The sequence below is a fragment of the Vicia villosa genome, unplaced genomic scaffold, assembly GCF_029867415.1.
Source record: "Vicia villosa cultivar HV-30 ecotype Madison, WI unplaced genomic scaffold, Vvil1.0 ctg.000334F_1_1_1, whole genome shotgun sequence".
In the NCBI taxonomy this organism is placed as follows: Eukaryota; Viridiplantae; Streptophyta; class Magnoliopsida; order Fabales; family Fabaceae; genus Vicia; species Vicia villosa.
In genome coordinates this window covers 351,122-369,779 of record NW_026705148.1, presented here as the reverse complement: position 1 = coordinate 369,779, position 18,658 = coordinate 351,122, and the positions used below count along the sequence as shown (strand labels likewise).

The 18,658-nt window shown below is 32.8% G+C and overlaps 1 protein-coding gene, 1 long non-coding RNA gene and 1 pseudogene across 2 annotated transcripts; 2 read left to right on the top strand and 1 right to left on the bottom strand.

The window, feature by feature from the left end:
• The first annotated feature begins 867 nt into the window (after positions 1–867).
• On the top strand, positions 868–1,936 carry LOC131626898 (uncharacterized). The gene is made up of 2 exons (XR_009291342.1): positions 868–961; positions 1,226–1,936. It is a non-coding gene; the product is annotated as an uncharacterized LOC131626898 (long non-coding RNA).
• A 1,484-nt stretch (positions 1,937–3,420) lies between these two features.
• On the bottom strand, positions 3,421–12,903 carry LOC131626909 (uridine/cytidine kinase UKL1, chloroplastic). Its single transcript, XM_058897745.1, has 14 exons — positions 12,613–12,903; positions 12,444–12,535; positions 12,291–12,360; positions 11,141–11,259; positions 9,645–9,741; positions 8,609–8,688; positions 8,215–8,409; positions 7,497–7,580; positions 7,339–7,399; positions 7,093–7,153; positions 6,759–6,852; positions 6,586–6,658; positions 4,020–4,102; positions 3,421–3,915 (listed from the first exon to the last, which is right to left on the bottom strand). The coding sequence occupies exons 1-14, from the start codon at positions 12,782–12,784 to the stop codon at positions 3,769–3,771; spliced, it is 1,428 nt and encodes a 475-aa protein (XP_058753728.1). The 5' UTR covers positions 12,785–12,903; the 3' UTR covers positions 3,421–3,768.
• Positions 12,904–14,681: 1,778 nt separating this feature from the next.
• On the top strand, positions 14,682–16,313 carry LOC131626896 (L10-interacting MYB domain-containing protein-like; annotated as a pseudogene).
• The last annotated feature ends 2,345 nt before the right edge of the window (positions 16,314–18,658 follow it).

Sequence of the window (18,658 nt, the reverse complement as noted above, 5' to 3'; positions counted from 1 at the left end):
GAATAAAAATAAATAAAATTATAATCTTTTAGTAATAATTGTTAATAAAAAAATATTTTATTTATAATCAAATTTTAAATATTTAACTATTTCAACAATAATACATTGTCTTCATCTTTATTTTTTTTAAAAATAAAATAATACATCATCCTCATAAATTACTAAAAAAAATATCCATAAATTGTTTGAGTTGTGGTTCAAAATACATATTTTAAAATTTATTTAAAATGATAATTTTTTATATCATCTCATATGTGCTTCAAATTTTTAAAATATACTTATTTTTTTTAGGATTTAAAGGCCTTTTTTTTCATTATTTTCAATAGAAATAATCTTTACCATATTAGATATATAATATACTACATATCTCTTTCATATTCCAAAAATATATTTTTCTTTCGCACAAAATTTATACTTATTTGTGAATAACCCATCCAATATTTTTTTATATCAAATAAATTATTTCTGTATCAAATAAATTATTTCTATAATATATGTTGAATAATTATGTTCATAAAATAAATATTTTATTTTTAATTAAAATTTAAAATTTAAAAATAAAATTAATCTATATCCGTACATTCTGCGGGTCATAGTCTAGTTTTAATTAGTTAATGGAGTACAAACAAACTTTGTACGTTGAAAATTTAATTACATCTTCATCTCCTATAATAATAATAATAAACTTAATTACATTTTTATCTTATTTATGTAGAAAATATTGAGAGAGATTAAAAACAAAATTTAATTTAGTCTTCAAATAATAACATGTTACTTACCAGGTGACCTCCCACGCCCAATGAGAAGTAGAAACATGGTGAGTGTACCTTTGGAAAATGTTATCCAAAGAAAATCTGAATTAACTAATGATAAGCTAAAATGCAGCATTGAAAATATCTCTCTCTTCTGCCAAACTCACGTGAAACGAGTACTCTATCTTTTTTGCCAAACTCTTCAAGGGGTGAGTGATTGGGGTTCAAATTTCTTTTTTAAGATGTAACATATGGATTCCAGTACAATTCTATTATTGTTGAAGAAATTAAATCTGCCTAACTTCCATTACTCTCCCCACCACATTATGAATCAATTTCATAGCAATATAAATAGACTTAATGGCAGCCTCAATCAATCCATCACATTCATCTTACTTGAAACAAAATTGAAAATTGGAATTGCAATTTCTTTTTTAATTCTTTTACTCATTTCTCCTGTTCCGACTATGTAGGTCGAAGCTGCCTCTGCTAGAGGTCTGGTTACTAGCCCTCAATGTACGGGGATAGTTGTCATTGCAAGTTACCTCCTTGCACTCCGGCTGCCACCTCGACTACCGTCGTTTCGGCTACTCGCCCACAATGTACTAGAGGTAGTTGTCACTGCAAGGTACCTCCTGCACTCCGGTCGCTGCCGTAACTACCACCGCGACTACAGTTGTTTCCGCTCATCTTCCACCTTCCAATGATAATAATTAGTTTATTATAATTTGTGTAATAAAATTATGTATCTATGAAACGACGGTAGTTGCGGTGGTGACCAGAGTGCAAGGAGGTACCTTACAACAATAACTATTCCAGCAGGCTAGTAATCAGACCTCTTCCAAGGCAACTTTGACCGGCATTGTTGGAACATGAGAAATGAGTAAAAGGATTAAAAAAGAAATTGCAATTCCAGTTTTCATTTTTGTATCAAGTAAGATGGATAATTTCATTTTTGTTTCGTAACTCTGATTAGTTGGTAATCTCTTTTCTTATTTTTAGTCGGATTGTTTTTTTGTTTATCGTGTAGACAGGATGAAGAACCCTTAATTTTTCGGTTAATATTATTTTGATTAAAAAAAATCATCTATGCGTACAATTATTAAATAAACTTTATGTATCTATGTGTATCTGTTGTACGGGTACAATTATTAAATAAACGTTGTGTTCTGTTATATTATTTACTTTGTCTATTAATTATCTCTCTCTATCTTTGATTCTTGGAGCTCCATTCTAAATTTCTCCAATAATAACTAATTTCAACTTTAATAACTTGATATCTTAAATATTCTTAAACAATACTACAAAAGTAATCTAACATGACTAGTGCATTCCGAAACAACAAGTATTATAAGTCAACGAGAGATACATTCATTTTATTATAATAAATATGATGGCATTGTTAAGTAAACCAGTATCATAATAAAAGACTCCTTTCATATGGTCACAAAATTTTACCAAATAAAACCAGTAATTCTTTAGATCCATTGGCATAATTAATGTGTGATTCTTTTGTCTATTTGTGTAACAAACATATATTTGACCGCTATAGTTATGACTTGACTAAATGAAACATACATAGTGTCCAAAAAAAAAATGAAACATTCATATGGACACTTATAAAGTTTTGAAGACAACTCGTGACTTTTTGAGTCATTTGTTTTAGTGGGTTAAACTATATGCAATTCTGTGTTTTTTATGGTGACTAAACACTACACTGTCACTGTTTTACATCCATTATGAAATTATTAGTGTGTGTTCAATGATTTCAAGTCTACAATATTAAATGAAATTACAGATTATGGATTTCGCATATAAATTTACTAGCCATAAAGAACTAACTCTAACACAACAATGACATGTACACTAGACTGCAGTAATAATTTAAGAAAATGAAAGTGATCTAATATAGTTTTGTATTAGAGACTGAAACAAAGCTTCAATGAGAAATGCTACTATAGCAGTGAGAAGCCGCAGCTAACGCTATAGTTTTGTCGAGTTTAAGGATTTGAAATCACTTTTATGACTTCAACTTCTCACTATTAATGTTCAAGGATTTAAAATCACTTCTATGACTTCAACTTCTTACTATTAATGTTTTTGTTTTGGCCATTTCATTGGGATCATGAGCATATTCACTCTAAAATTTACTTTTTCTCAATTGTGTATATTTGTTGACTTGGTTTGATTAATTGAGATATATTTTACTTTGAGTTGTGTTATCAAATGAACGACGGCCACGTGAAGGAATCAGCCACATCCGCCATTTGAAAATTTTTAAAAAGATGGCATTTGAGGAATTTTTTTTCAAAGGGTGACATTTGGATCAAAAATCCAATAGAGTGAGATAACTCTAACATTTCCCTTTTTATTATGGTTTTAGCTAAGAGACCAAAGTACATCAAAACAAATGGGGTACTGACTATTAGTGTCATTGTTGCTGCTGATTAGATTGGAAAAATACACTTATGTGTTGGTTAGATGATGAATTGGTTTCCCTGTTGTACTTTTTTTAAAATTTTATATTCTTTGTTTGTTTTAAATATGCATAAAGATAGAATTGAGCGATGTGAATGGATAAGTACCTTACTAGTTTCATAAGAATAAAAGATACTATTGACGAATAAAATATAAATGAATTGTATTTTAAATTTAATATCCATATATGAGATAAAATTAGTGGAATATAATAGCAAGTTTGCATATAAGTGATTCACCGTGGATTTAGTTTGAGTTTGGTGCCTATTCAATATTTTTCCAAATAACCTTTGCTGAACTAGATAGAATTGTCTACTCCAACTTTTGTATGATAGCATCATCATCTAGCTAGGATTTATCTCTACATTCAATAAACTGAAAACCAATGATGCATATCAGCCAAAGAATGAGTTTGCATTCCTATTATTCTAATCAGATTGCCTAAAATCACATAGCAGCCATTTTCTAAATCTTCCATATTTCAATACAATGCAGCCAAGACATTTGTTGACTAAGAGATGTATCCACCATTCGAGGATCAATCATCGGTGCCAAAGTAGCGATCACCAAATTCACCCAATCCTGGGATGACACGAAACTCTTCATTTAATGCGACATCAATCTCAGATGTGACAATTTTCAATGATGGGAACCTTTTACACACACAGTGGATTCCCTCAGGAGCCTGAAATCACAGAGATTCACACAATCAGTGCATGTAAATAGAGTGAAATTCTAATCAAATAACCATGATTGTATTTGTAAAGAAAAGCATCCAAATAAACTCACAGAAATGAGATTCAGGAATATAATGTGGGATTCTGGCACTCCTTTTTGAATGAGTAGTTCAATTGCTTGGTTGGCTGAGTTACCTGCAGTAAAATTATTGATATGAATTATAATTATTCATTCATCAACAGTGCAAAAAAAATGGATTCAGTAAACCATAAGTTGAGCATGATTCAAACAAATAATCAGTTTCTAGTTCCTGCTTTCAGCTTTTACCTGATTATGTGGTATCTAGCTAGCTAAAATTCAAACAAAGCATGATTTAAAGAAATGTATATTCCTTGGTTACTCACCTATCCACAAAGGCTGCAGATGCCTAGATCCTAGTGACAGTTTTCATCTCTAAAGATGTTATATTCAATGGAAGTTGTTTTCCCTATCCTGAATTGTTCCCTGCCCCTCTGTCAGAGTCAAACTCCGAGTCAGAATCAATATCACCCAAGACTGTTGTATCATCTACTTTCCAATTTACTCCAATGCCCTACCCAATTTAACTCATACCACACCCAATCATAACACTATACCTAACCTCAGTAACTTAAACAGTTCACCTATATTAGTATCCACATCCAGCTAACACACAAGCCATAATCTAACATCTCCAAATGATAACTCCAATACCTCACACACCATACTGAGTCAACATACAAACACATACACCATGTCTCAAAATGCCACCAATTCACACACTACATCTATCCCCACTACAACATCCAATTCCATATCTCAATCAACATCCGTCATTCCCATCTACTGCTGTCATCACCTCACCCTCTACTGCCATTACAAAAAAATCACTCATACCTGCCCCAAGATTTCATCCTCGAAACTCTCACTCTATGCAACCCAGAGCCAAAGATGGCATCATTCAACCAAGACTTCACCCCCACACTTCTCCCAACTCACCTTGAACCAAATTCACACAAACAAGCCCTAATAGTCCCCTAGAGGCATGCTGCAATTCAATCAGAATATGATGCTTTTATGAAGAAGAACAACACATGGACATTGGTTCCTCCTCCTTCACATAGACAACCCATTGTATGCAAATGGGTGTTCAGAGTTAAGGAGAATCCTGATGGCACAATTAAAAAGTACAAGGCCAGGCTGGTGGCAGGGGTCTCATCAAATTGAAAGTTTTGACTACACAGAGACATTCTTACTGTAGTCAAAATGGATTTCTAAATGAGGAAGTGTACAAGATTCAACCCCCTGATTTTTAAAAAGCAGGCCTTGACCTAGTTTGCAAGCTCAATAAAGCCTTATATGGCCTCAAAACAATCCCTAAGAGCCTGCTTAGATAGACTCAAAGGTAATCTTCCATCCCTAAAAATCACAACCAGCAAGTGTGACCCTTCTCTCTTTATGCTTCACACTCCATCTCAGTATACCCTTGTGCTTGTCTATGCTTCACACTCCATCTCAGTATACCCTTGTGCTTGTCTATGCTTCACATTCAGCAACTTTTCACCAAATTAAATCTCTCCTTTTCACTCAAGGACCTTGGTCAACTGGACTGCTTTCTTGGCATTGAAGTTCATCATCTCTCCAATGGGTCATTGCTGCTATCTCAGAGCAAGTACATTAGGGATCTCCGAAACATGACCAACATGGCCACAACCAATCATGGCCTTCTACTTTCACCAGCTAATCTTCTATTACCTATCACCATCACAGGATTTTCGTGATGCTGACAGGGCTTCGGACCCTGGTGACAGGAGATCCACTTCTGGTGTATAGGACTTAATCTTGTATCTTGGTGGGCCAAAAAGAAGACACTGGTTGCCTGATCAAGTGCTGAGGCAGAATATAGAAGCCTAGCTCATGCAACTGCAGAAATCCTATGGCTTCAATCACTAATCAGGAACTCAAAGTCAAGCATCAAGTCCCCTGAATTCTGTTTGATAATCTAAGCGTAGTGTCTCTTGCATACAATCATGTACTACATTCCAGGACAAAACATGTGGATGTAGGGGACATCTTTTTTATCAGAAAGGAAGTGATATTTTTTGTCAGAGAGAAAGTGATTAATAAGAGCTTGGTAGAGTCACACATTCCTGCTGCTAATGTAATTACCAAGCCCTTATCCACAAATAAGTTTGTAACACTAAGGACCAAACTAAGAATAATTGACAAGTTCACACTTGATCAACCACCCTGAGTTTGAAGGGGGGCTAATAGGAATATAAGATTGGGCTTTCAGTTGTATTAGGAATTGGATCTTGGCCCAATTCCCTTTCCCTTTCCATTGGATTGTTCCTAACTGAATTCAGTTAGAGATTGGTTACAGGTTACAACTAACTGAATTCTGTTGAGAGTTAGTTACTTAAGACTGCTCTATAAATACTCCTACTATAACAGGATTGATCATATTGGAAATTTCTAAAATTCTGTTATCTCTCTCTCTACTCTCTTCTTGCTTGAGTACCCCTTCCCTTGTACTCATCTAATGAATTTGCTTATAAAAAATGACTACCACTTCTATCAAGAGTTAAGCAAATAAAGCCTTTCATAATATGTCACAGTAAGATTAAGTGGAAAAATTAATAGTGGAATGACATTTCACCTGTAGCAAGGACAGGGTCAAGAAGCAAGACATGCCGTTCTGAGATATCCTTGGGAAGCTTCTCATAGATAAGCTGCTCAGAAAAGTATTATCATTAAATACAAACTACCATAGAAAACATATAGATGAGAGCTGCCATAGTCAACTTCATGTATTCCAAATAATTTACCTACCTGTTTTCCATTGTCTCCATCCCGGTGAATCAGAATTTTTCCAATTTTAATGCCTTTACAACATGCACGAAGTGCATTTTCCATGCTTTCACCACTATAATAAAAGGACAACGAAAAATTTTCAGTCAACTGGAAACAGCCTAAGATAGAAGGAAAAAGTGCATAAGTTTTAGTACAAGGATTCAAAATTCTAGATGGTAAGCACATCTAAAGCAAGCATCTGAGAGTGAAACAAAGGAACTAATTTTATTAGTTGCAAGTTGCATTTATGGGAGCAACCTATCATTTGAACTGGACCTGTGGAAATTAATACCTAGTTCAAAGTTTAGCTCACCTTCGAATAATTGAAACACCGCATAATTTCTTGCAGAAATCAACACCAGTATAGACAGATCCTGTAATATAAGCCTCATTTCAGTTAATTAATTGGTGTCAACGTGAATCACTTTGTGTCCCATTGCTTCTTAACCATACACATTCCAGTTTACAAAGCATAAATATTGTTCCCCATAATAGAGAGGATGATATAAACATAAAAAGTGAATAACTGCAAGAACCGAGTACAAAGAGAGATGACTGCCTGTTGGAGTAACAACTTGCTTTTCGGTAAAAGGAAGATGACCTAGACCATGCTCAACAACCTGATGACCAAAATCAGCAAAGGTAGTTTATTATATCTGTAAGTACTAAAACGCCATTAAGTAAAAATGTTCATCAGAGCGATAAAGCATACAATACCAGGCGTATAAGTCGGTCAGAATAAAATACAAAATCGTGCTTTGATATTTCCGTGTCACGAATCAATGTATGCATCCCCCTTATCTGAAATATATAACCGTAACCAATAAAAATCTTGATTGTATGTCCAAATTAAACATGAAGAGTTAAATTGGATAAACCCTTCCAATAAAACTTATAGGAAAAGAAAATTTAAAATGTTTATAGTATAAGTGCTTATCATATAAGCGTCATATAAGCGCTTATGAAAAAACTATTTCTATGACACAAGATAAAATAAAGTCAAACTGTTTATTTTACAAGATAGTAGAACTGTTTTTGTGTAATCCATAAGCTGTTTTTACAAATTGTCCTGGAGAGCTTATTGAAATAAGTTGAAAACAACTTAGGAAATAAGTTTGTGATAAGTGTTTATGCCAATAGAATAGCTCAAATAAAACAATACAAATAGACCCTAAGATTCTTTTAACGATTTTTTTTATAAATTGAGACTAGCCTATGCACTTCAACTCTCAAAAATTGTTTCATCTCACATCTTTGTAAGCACCTATAAACTTATGAATGTTTATTCAATATTTATGAACTAAATACTAAACTGACTTGATAACCTTAACCATAAAAACCAACCTATCTGCATGACTTGTAAAACGCAGGATCTTTTGCAAATTTCCAATTATTTAAAATGGAAAAAAAGTAGACAAATTATGTTCAAAGATACCTGGAATGTAGATTGAATAACATACACGTTTGGATATATTTTGCATAGATCATGTTGACCAAGCTTTGTACGGAGGTGTTGCACAATCAAATCAATGGCAACATGATTATCACCTCCACGAGGAATGATCACATCAGCATATTTCTTTGATGGTAGAACGAAGTCATCAAAAGCAGGCTTAACAAACTTTGCATACTACAAAAGCCAACATTAAGGCAGTTAGGAATAACCATGCAATGCGATTGATCACATCTCATAAGGAATAAGCATATAAAATTCTGTCTATATTTTACATGTCAAGCTTTCTTAAAAATATAAATTTTGTATGAAAGAGTTATAAATATTAACCTAACTGTTGTAAAACCGCGACTCCTGGTTAAATTACTGGACTTACCATTTCAAGAACGGAGTTTATGTCTCTGCCCCTTTCCACTGTGTCCCGTCTAATTCTACGAGCAAGCCTCACATCAGCATCTGTATGCAATTAATAACCAAATATATTATTAAACAAAGAGAGGAAGCGTAGGGTAGCTTCCAACACTGCATAAAATAAAATAATAGCAACCTCTTGTGGGTCTTCAATCAAGACCAGTAGCTAATCAAAGAATTTACCACAAAATGACAGAAATGAAAAGGAGGTGAACCGTGAATGTAGGAAATATATAGAGAAATGAGTTTACTAAACCCTTATATCATGTCACTGACCACATATCAGGGAAGTTGCATTGCAGTTCACAAAATAAAGTTACTCGGGAGAAGGTAGTATAGATCTTTAAAATATATCAACGGAATGCCTATTGGTTTTGGTTAGAAAGTTTTAAATCCTACACAGTTAAAAAATATAATCCAGGTTACTCTACTCAGTTAATTTCTCAAATATTCTAAAAAACTATGACAATAATTAGTGTCCCCTTGGTTCATCATCCACAGCTTCAGTACTACATCAATTTTGATGTGCATTTTCTGTTTCTAGGAGTATATATTTTCACATTCTTAAAAAACGATGCATATATGTTTCCAAGCACCTATATGAATACATCACAAAAATGTAATAATAGGAGAAATAAAGAGACAGAAAAATGATTCCAAATAATTAGTAATCACAGCACTCGGTAGGATGAGAGAAAATTCACAGAAAAAGTGATTCATACTCAGTGAAATCTGTTACAATGATTAATTGATTCAGCCATAACTGAACCCAGCTAGTTATAGCTCGTCTAATCTAACACCCAGGGTGCCTTATTCTACAGTCAGTCATAACTAACTTTTGCTTAGTTATGCTGATGTTGTATACAGTAAGGGAAGGGGGGGCAACTCAAGACTTCTTATCTCACACACTCTGCTGTATTTGTAGACTGTTAAAATATTTGCACATGACATGACACATCACTGGAGGGTGTTGTTGACATGAAAATAAAAATGTATCAAACCTGTGTCAACAAAGATCTTCATGTTCATCAGATCACGGACACCTTGATCATGGAATACAAGAATTCCCTCCAATATAATGACATCAGATGCATTGACCTGAGCATCGACTACAAATGTCAATTACTATTCATAAATAACCAAAAATACTTTCAAATAGGAAAAAGAAAATGTTAATGGCACATATGAAGCCCATCTACTCCAAAATTGCTGAAGTATCAGTGTCATACTCATATTAGTCCGATATGATACCCTAGATACATATCCTCCAAATTTTTCAACATTATAACAAAAATATTGACCGATACATTTGGGAGGCCGTTTCTGACACTTTAGGAATATCTATAGCTTTCTGTACAACTTTGTTCTTCATTATTATTGTGTGTAGAACTCATTCTTTAATGATATCATATAAGAAAGAATAGACGCGGTTGTAGCACACTAGTGAAGATGTATGTGGTCTATTTGATGACCGTGGAGACCAATTTCTTGAATTGATGGAATTGTCTCTTGGTGAATTAAACCTAGAGGCTATGCTTTTTAAAATGATGAAAATGATACAATGAGTTTTAGACAGTATATGTTAAGCAATTGAATCGAGTCGAGCCTTAATTTACATAGGACTAGTGATATTTTTTGTAAAACTGGACATTGGTTAGGGAAAAAATACATATGTGACATGTTCACAAGGAAAATAATAAATTTTGATATAGACAGATAAAATACACGTGACTTTTCTTTTTTGTTACAATCACAAGTATCTTAAGTAAATTGTTGTCATCATCCACATATGTATTAAAAACTTCAAAGCACCTTTGCAGATATGATGCATTTAAGTAAAATATTTATATTTATCATAGATCAGAAGTTTGTGATAGCTCATCCAGGTTGTAACTTGTAACACAGCGCTATGATTTTTAAGAATTTACCGTATCCCCGTACTCATGTCATATAGTAATTGTACCATATCAAGTATCCAGTACTCGGACAGAAACCAAATGATACATTTCATCGCTCATGGGACAGAGATTTCATTAGGTGCAGCATGAAATGCTTACAATGTGTATGATTCATAAAACCAATCAAGTCCTGCCTTGTGTGTTTCAAAAAAAAAAACTCCTGTCTTGTGTGTGAGATACTAATGAAGTAACTCTAAACAGGAAACAACTACCAAAGTTTTTGAATTTCTCATCAGCCCTTTCAGTGAGGAGAAGGACTTTTGGTGTTCATGCTGAAGCATGGCTTTGTCCATGGAAAACTAACATGACCGTGAATGAGACTGAATCACATTTGACCACGATTCTCCACAATATCGAAGTATTATGACACAAATGTTACTTACCACAGCATTTATTTAAAACTCCAGTCCCGTCTTACCTTCTAAAGACACTTCTTTTTACACACACGCTTTTACTTGTTTAGTTAATTAAAAAAATAATAGGTGACCTAAAACTGGCAATGTCAATATAGACATAGACACATGATCCACACTGTATACCTGGCGAAAACTATCAGAAGAGCGTTGATGCTTCTTGAAGTCGTAAATGGGAATTTTAACTCTTTGGCCACTGATGAGCTGCTTCATACACTCTAACAGTTGCTCTGTGTCAAAAGCATCTGCAATAAACAAACACAAGGAGCCTCATTTAAAGGACTGTTACTATTGGCGTACATTAGTTTTCCACCGCCATCCAATAAAAAACCACTACTTTGCTACTTCTTAAAATCAATTTCAAAACAAGTTTATATAAGAATAGTATGGTGTGGCAAACTAATGGACTAAAATTGATTTACACCAACAATGTATGTACTTTAAAGTTTAAACACTAGATTAAACCATTATTTTGGTCCCTAGATGTGTGAGACGGTGTCAGTATAGTTCCAAAATGTATTGGAATTACAAAAACATTTATGAGTGTGTCAGTTAGAAATTTCATAGACATAGACCTAACTTAACTAATATCGTATCTGATGATCAAATGTTACGATTTGGAGGCCCACAACTATAGAAAATCCATTTGGTGAGATAGAGTGGGGACTAATCTACAATTTAGAATAAGTTTGTTAGCATTTTGTTATTTCCTGTTACAAATTCTGTTAAGAAATATTCATATATAAGTTTGTATTGACTAAAGCGTTGATTATGGAATGAGAAATTAGATCTTCCTCTTAGAAGGCTTCTCTACTCTCAAAGTAGAGTAAATCACATCTTCAACCCTCACAAGTTACACCAAACTAATCAATAAAAGACACATACAAAAGCCAAACTGACTAATAAAAGACACATTCAGATAATTTTATTTTGCTTTCTACTACCTTTGTCCCTAATTATAAGATCCTCTTGAGTTTTTCCTATCATTTTTTATACAACGCTCTTCACATTTCAAGGTGCATCAATCATTTCTTTACACAAATACCCCTAATTATATTACATTTTTTCTACAATATGCATTAAATACTCTTACACAAACATTAAATAATTCTCTCTCCTAAGGATAAACATGTAAAACGATATAAATATTAGTCAACAAAATTATTACTTTAGCCAATTTTCTTAATTCCAGTCTCACACATTCGAGGAATAAAGTGAATCTACTTTACTCAAAAGTCTAAGCTAAAATGATTGATTAATCAATCAAATGAATTACCAGGATGATCAAAATTGTACTCATGAACTCGCTCCAACTCGTCCGGTTTCAATCCACGATAAAACGAATCCTATACAGTAAAAAAATTGTACAGTATTATTGAACGAAGAGAAAGAATTAAGCAATTATTGTAATGTAGGAGTAGCACAGTACCTGATTGACAAGAACTACGCGATGATCGTGAAGCTGTTGAATGATCATATCACAAACAGTAGTCTTTCCAGAAGCAGTTCCACCGGAAACACCTGCACCATCACCGCACGTTGTTCATTCCATTCAAATTCAAACAGAGCGAAAGAGAGAGAAGAGAAGAGAAAGTAACCAATAACGAAGGGTTGGTTGAGAAGAGAATCTGCGGTTAGGGTTGAATTGGGAGCGAGAGAAGAGGTTGGGGAAGAAGATGACAGTCGGCCGCCGTCGAGTCGAAGGCCGGAAAAGTGGGGCCCGGATGCCGCCTCCATGGCGTAATCAATCGACGTCGTTTCCTCCGGCATCGCTTTTGTCAGTTGTCTCACTCTAGCTGCAGAGTCAAATGTGAATTTTTTTTTTCGTGTTCTGAAGAAAACTAATTGAGTTTTTTTTTCTTTTTCTTTTTCTATTAACAGCTAGAGAGATGAAAAAGGAATGATATAATATAACAATAAAAATATTAAATTTCACATGCATTTTACGTGTAAATACTAAATATAATCCGTTATTATATACTCAACTCACAAATATTATATTGTTTAGATAATATATAGAAAACAAAACTATTATTATTATTTTACTTCATGACATCAATTCTGCAAACACTTATTTGATTCTATCCGTTCTTATTTCAATAGGGGAATATGCCTGGTAAGATGCTGTTCTTTCTACTTTTTGTTTTCATCATTGTTATTAAGAAAGATTGATTTGTGGGGTAAATATAATTTTAGTTATTATATGCTTCATTATTTTATATTACTATAAATATTGAAAGTTTCTCAACTCATCTCATAGTTATCTTACACACCACGCAAAATTTTATTTTTGCCCCAAGCTTTTGTAGATCTACATCAGGAAGTACTCTAAATTTTAAAAAAATTTGATTCCTTCCGTAGATGCATCTACGGAAAGGTAATAAAATAGTGTATATAAAATAAAAATTCACATTAAAATGTCTTAAAGGAAGCTTCCGTAGATGCATCTACGGAACAATTTAGTATCACATTGTTCTGTAGATGCACCTACGGAATAGCTTAGTACCACATTGTTCCGTAGATGCATCTACGGAAGAGTCTGATATAGTTTGAACTAGAGTGATCATTCCCCCTATTATTTCATTTCTCCAAACTCATCATACTTCACACACTAAAACCCTTACATCATCAATAACTTATTTCACTCTAACACTCAAATTTTTTGGTACAACAAATCAAAGGGAGCAAGAAGAGTCTGAATTTCAGGTAAATAATCACTTTCAACTACTACATTCTTCACATTGTCAATGAATTTTTCTGCAAAAAAGTTAAGTTGCTTCCGTAGATGCATCTACTGAATAGTCCCAGCAGTTTTTTTTCAACATTTTATAATTATGTGTAATCAGCCCCGGACCAAGGGGCAGGCGAGCTAGGCGAGTGCCTAGGCCTCACGTTTTTTTTATCAATTAGTAGTATAACATTAATGCTTCAGTATAACATTAATGCTTCAAATGAACGTTACTTTCAATCTTCCTTTCCTATAAAATAAACAATAAATGTGATTATACAAGAATTTTAATATATCATTGCATCTTTGACTAAGCGCCTGTTTGGTTACGCGTTTAGAGCCACAAACTCACGTCCAAGACACAAAAATATAGGACCCTCTTTTATACTCCCTTCGTTTTTTATTATAAGTCGTTTTAGACTTTTCACACAGATTAAGAAAAATAATAATTGTTGTATGAAAATGAGAAATTATGAAAGTTTTTACAAAATTATCCTTCATTAATGACATGTGGAAGATAAATTTATATAAATGAAAGGAGAGAGAATAATAAATATTTAAGGATATAATAGGAAAGTAGCATTAATTATTCATTGGAATTGTAAAACGACTTATATTAAAATACAATTTTTTTTCCAAAACGACTTAAAATAAAAAACGGAGGGAGTAATAATGTTTGGGTAAAACCAAAAGCACTTTTTCTGATTTGCTTTTTTATCTGAATGTGAGTTAAACCAAAAGCCACAAATTGGAGCTTTCACATCTGCGTTTTTCAAGATAGAATTGAATGAAAACATTAATTTTCTTTTACAGGTATACTTACCTAATTGCCATTATTTCTTCTCCAATTTCTCACTAAAAAATAAATTTTCTTCTCATCTTTATTACTTTTTCATTACTGCACATCACTTCAAGATTTAATTTTGTCAATTGTGAAACGATTTTTTTACCTTATAGCAGATCTTCTGAATCTCTAATTTACTGCATATCTCTTTTCATTAGTTGTAGAGATTGTGTTTGTTGGCTGAATTTATTGCATATTTCCTATTCCTTATATATAGGGTGTTTGTGAGAAACAAAAAGCCACTGTATTTTCAAAGTCTGTAGGTGAGTAGTAAGATTTTATTTGATTTTTTATGCAGTAAATTGTCATAATTTTTTTCTGTTTTTAATGCCTTGTATGTGTTTGATAAAATGACAGAAATATTAATGTTAATGGAAAAATTGAGTGTGTTGTTTATGCATGACATTATGGTATATTGGAAATGCAAAGCATGGTACCATATATAGGTTGGATTTCATTTGTCTTGATATTATGGTAAATTAGAAATGCAAGTATTGTTTGATCATATATATGATATCATAGTCTGTAGAATTTTTTATTTCATTTTTTATCCTACTTTGTGTTTATAGTATTATGGATACACTAAAGAGAAAAGTTTCTGCAAACCCTCCTTCAACTAATGATGAAGTTCAAAGATCCAAAGCAAGTTGGGGGGATCTTAGAGCCACCGAAAACTTCATCAAAGCATGTTTGGATCAAGTTACTAAAGGTGAACGTATTGATACTAGTTTTACTAAAAAAGGATGGCAAGGCATTGTTTCCCAATTCAATTGATTATCTGGGAGGAATTATGACAAGGCAAAATTAAAGAATAGATATGATAGTTTGAGGAAAGAGTGGAGAGTATGGTATAACTTATTTGGAAAAGTTACCGGATTAGGGTGGAATTATGAGAAAAATACTTTTGATGCACCTGATGAGTGGTGGGAGAACAAACAATTGGTAAGCAAATCATAAATATGTTATTTAGTAATACTTCTAAGTTTATTTTTACCTTATGTTTTATCATTATGGGTTATGAATATGCAGGAAAACCCTCTATATGGAAAATTTAGAGACAAGGGACTTCCGTTTGGTCACCAACTCACCACACTTTTCAAGGATGTAGTGGCTAATGGAGAGTATGCATGGACACCATCGAGTGGAATATTACCTAAGGTTCATTCAGGTAACGATGATAATGATAAGGATGTTGGCTTGGATATGGAAGGAGGTTCAGGTGATAGTGAAGATGCAAGTGTTGGAGCAACATTTGAATTTGCAAATATTAATTTGAATACTTCACAAGGATGTGTTAACCAAAGTAGTGGACAAAAGAGAAAGAGAACAAGTGGTGTTGAAAAGAAAGGAAAGAAAAAAGTAACTCCTTCATCAACAATAGCTGATGTTGTTAATGTAATTGTAGAGACTTGTAAGTCACGAAATGAGGCTACAACTAATTTCTCTATTGGTGAAGTGATGGGTGAGATCCAAAACATGGATGAAGTTACAAATGATTTAGAATTTCATACAAAGTGTTGTCAGCTAATGATGTTTAAGCCAGCACGTGAGATGTTTGTATCATTGCGAGGTTTTGAGGATAGGAGGTTGAATTGGCTTAAGTTTGCAGCAAATAACCCTATGCCATTAATGAAGACGTGATGGATCTAGTTTATTCTTATGGCTTTGAAATTTTAATAAAGTTATGTTATATGGTTGCAGTAACATATGGTTCTATGTTTATGTATTATGGTTTTTAAATTTTAATGAAGTTATGTTATATGGTATATTTATGTACTATGAATTTGAAATTTCAATGAATTGTCATAGTTACAGGTTGATCTCTAACAACTTGACTTTAACAACTTGATCTCTCATAACAGGTTGTCATTCATAACAATGGATGGTTGGAATGAATATTTTGAATACAATACACAAGATGATGATGATTTTGAAAATGTTTTTTTTGTGGCAGCACTAGTTGGTGAGTATGCGGTTAATAATTTTGTAAAGAGCCATGTAGAACTAGTCAACTCACAGGTCATGCATGGGTTCAATAAATATTACAAGGGAATCCCACGCGTTGTTATGAGATGTTTCGAATGGAAAAATATGTTTTTCATAAATTTTGCACTGAATTAATGGAATGTGGATTAACTTCTTCTAGTCGTATGGGGGTTGAAGAAATGGTTGGAATGTTTTTAGTCGTTGTAGGCCATGGAGTAGGTAATAGAATGATTCAAGAAAGATTCCAACATTCAGGTGAGAATGTAAGTATATATTTTCATCGGGTACTTCATGTTTGTCTTAAGTTGTCTTTCAAATATGTTAAACCTGAATATCCTATGTTTCTTGAATGCCATGCCAAAATAAAAAATGATCAACGTTATTGGCCATTTTTTAAGAATGCTATAGGAGCAATTGATGGTACACATGTGTCATGTGTAGTGAGTGCAAGTGAGTAAACCAGATTTATTGGAAGAAAAGGATATCCAACGCAAAATATAATGGCTGTATGTGATTGGAATATGTGTTTTACTTTTGTATTAGTTGTAACTCGGTTTTTTGCGAACTGACTCCTTGCTCTTTTTTGTTTTTGATATTTTTTTTTTGCAAGAGTCGTCACCGACTTTTATTTTATCCAAATAGGAAAGGCATAAAAGAACAGGAAAGGCCTTTTGACAGATTTTGGGTTCGGGGGGTTGGTTATACAAAGGGAAGGTTTTAAGCACCCTTTGTATCCATGGTTATCCATGGGCTCTTAATTGCTTAGCTCACTTTTGTTTAAATGCTTTATTGATTTGGAAATAGAAGAAGTGAAGATGGACAATAGGTCACATAGGTCTCTGAAGAGTTTCACCGGGAATAATGCCCTTCAAATACCAGATGAAAGTTTTGGGAAATAGATGAGAAGTTTTGAAAACACGTTGTTTGTAAATGAAATGTGTTTGAGCAAGCAATTAGGAGTTACCTACTCTCAATTTATAAGATCTTTCCTATGCATTTAATACTTTTCTTAAATGATGGTATGATTAAAAAAAAGTAATAAGAGGGAAAACCATAGAGGTGCAAGTGTGCAAAGTGCTTTTTTTTTTTTAAAGTTTTATCTTGATTATTAATGTTTTAGTTCAAAGGTACAAATATGGTCCAAGTGGACAAAAGGAAGATGACGGAAACATAAACAATGCGTCCAAATGGACAAAGAAAAAATAGCGGAAGCATAAATAATATGTCCAAATGGACAAAGAGAAAATAGCGGAAACATAAATAATATGTCCAAATGGACAAAGAAAAATAGCGGAAACATAAATAATATGTCCAAATGGACAAATAAAAAATAGCGGAAACATAAATAATATGTCCAAATGGACAAAGAAAAATAGCGGAAACATAAATAATATGTCCGAATGGACAAAGAGAAAATGACATAAACATAAATAATACGTCCAAATGGACAAAGAGAAAATAACAGAAACATAAATAATACGTCCAAATGGACAAAAAGAAAATAACAGAAACATAAATAATACGTCCAAATGGACAAAAAGAAAATAACAGAAACATAAATAATACGTCCAAATGGACAAAGAGAAAATAACAGAAACATAAATAATACGTCCAAATGGACAAAGAGAAAATAACATAAACATAAATAATACGAATGATAAAATAAAGCATAAAACAAGAAATATAAAAAACAATATAATAAAATGCGAAAATTAAAGTCAATTGTTAGTATGTTAGCACGCGAATCATCTTGAAGCTAGTCAAGTATATTTACGATGTTAGTGAAGATCGATGGTGAGTGAATGATGATCTCGGATTTAAAGTTAATGAAAATTTATCAGAAGCTTGATAGAATCATAGCGACTACACGATAAACTTCAAAAGTCTTAAATCAACTGCATACAATCTCTGCCATATTTGATCTTTTATTCCAATTCGGGACAAAGAAAAAGATAAGAAATAATATCAAATAATTTACAAAAATAAACCTGAAATTGTGAAAAATTTACACAATAATAAGAGAGATATTTTGAAAGTATAATTAGGTTAAGAGAAAATAAAATGACAAAATCTTAAATCTAAAACA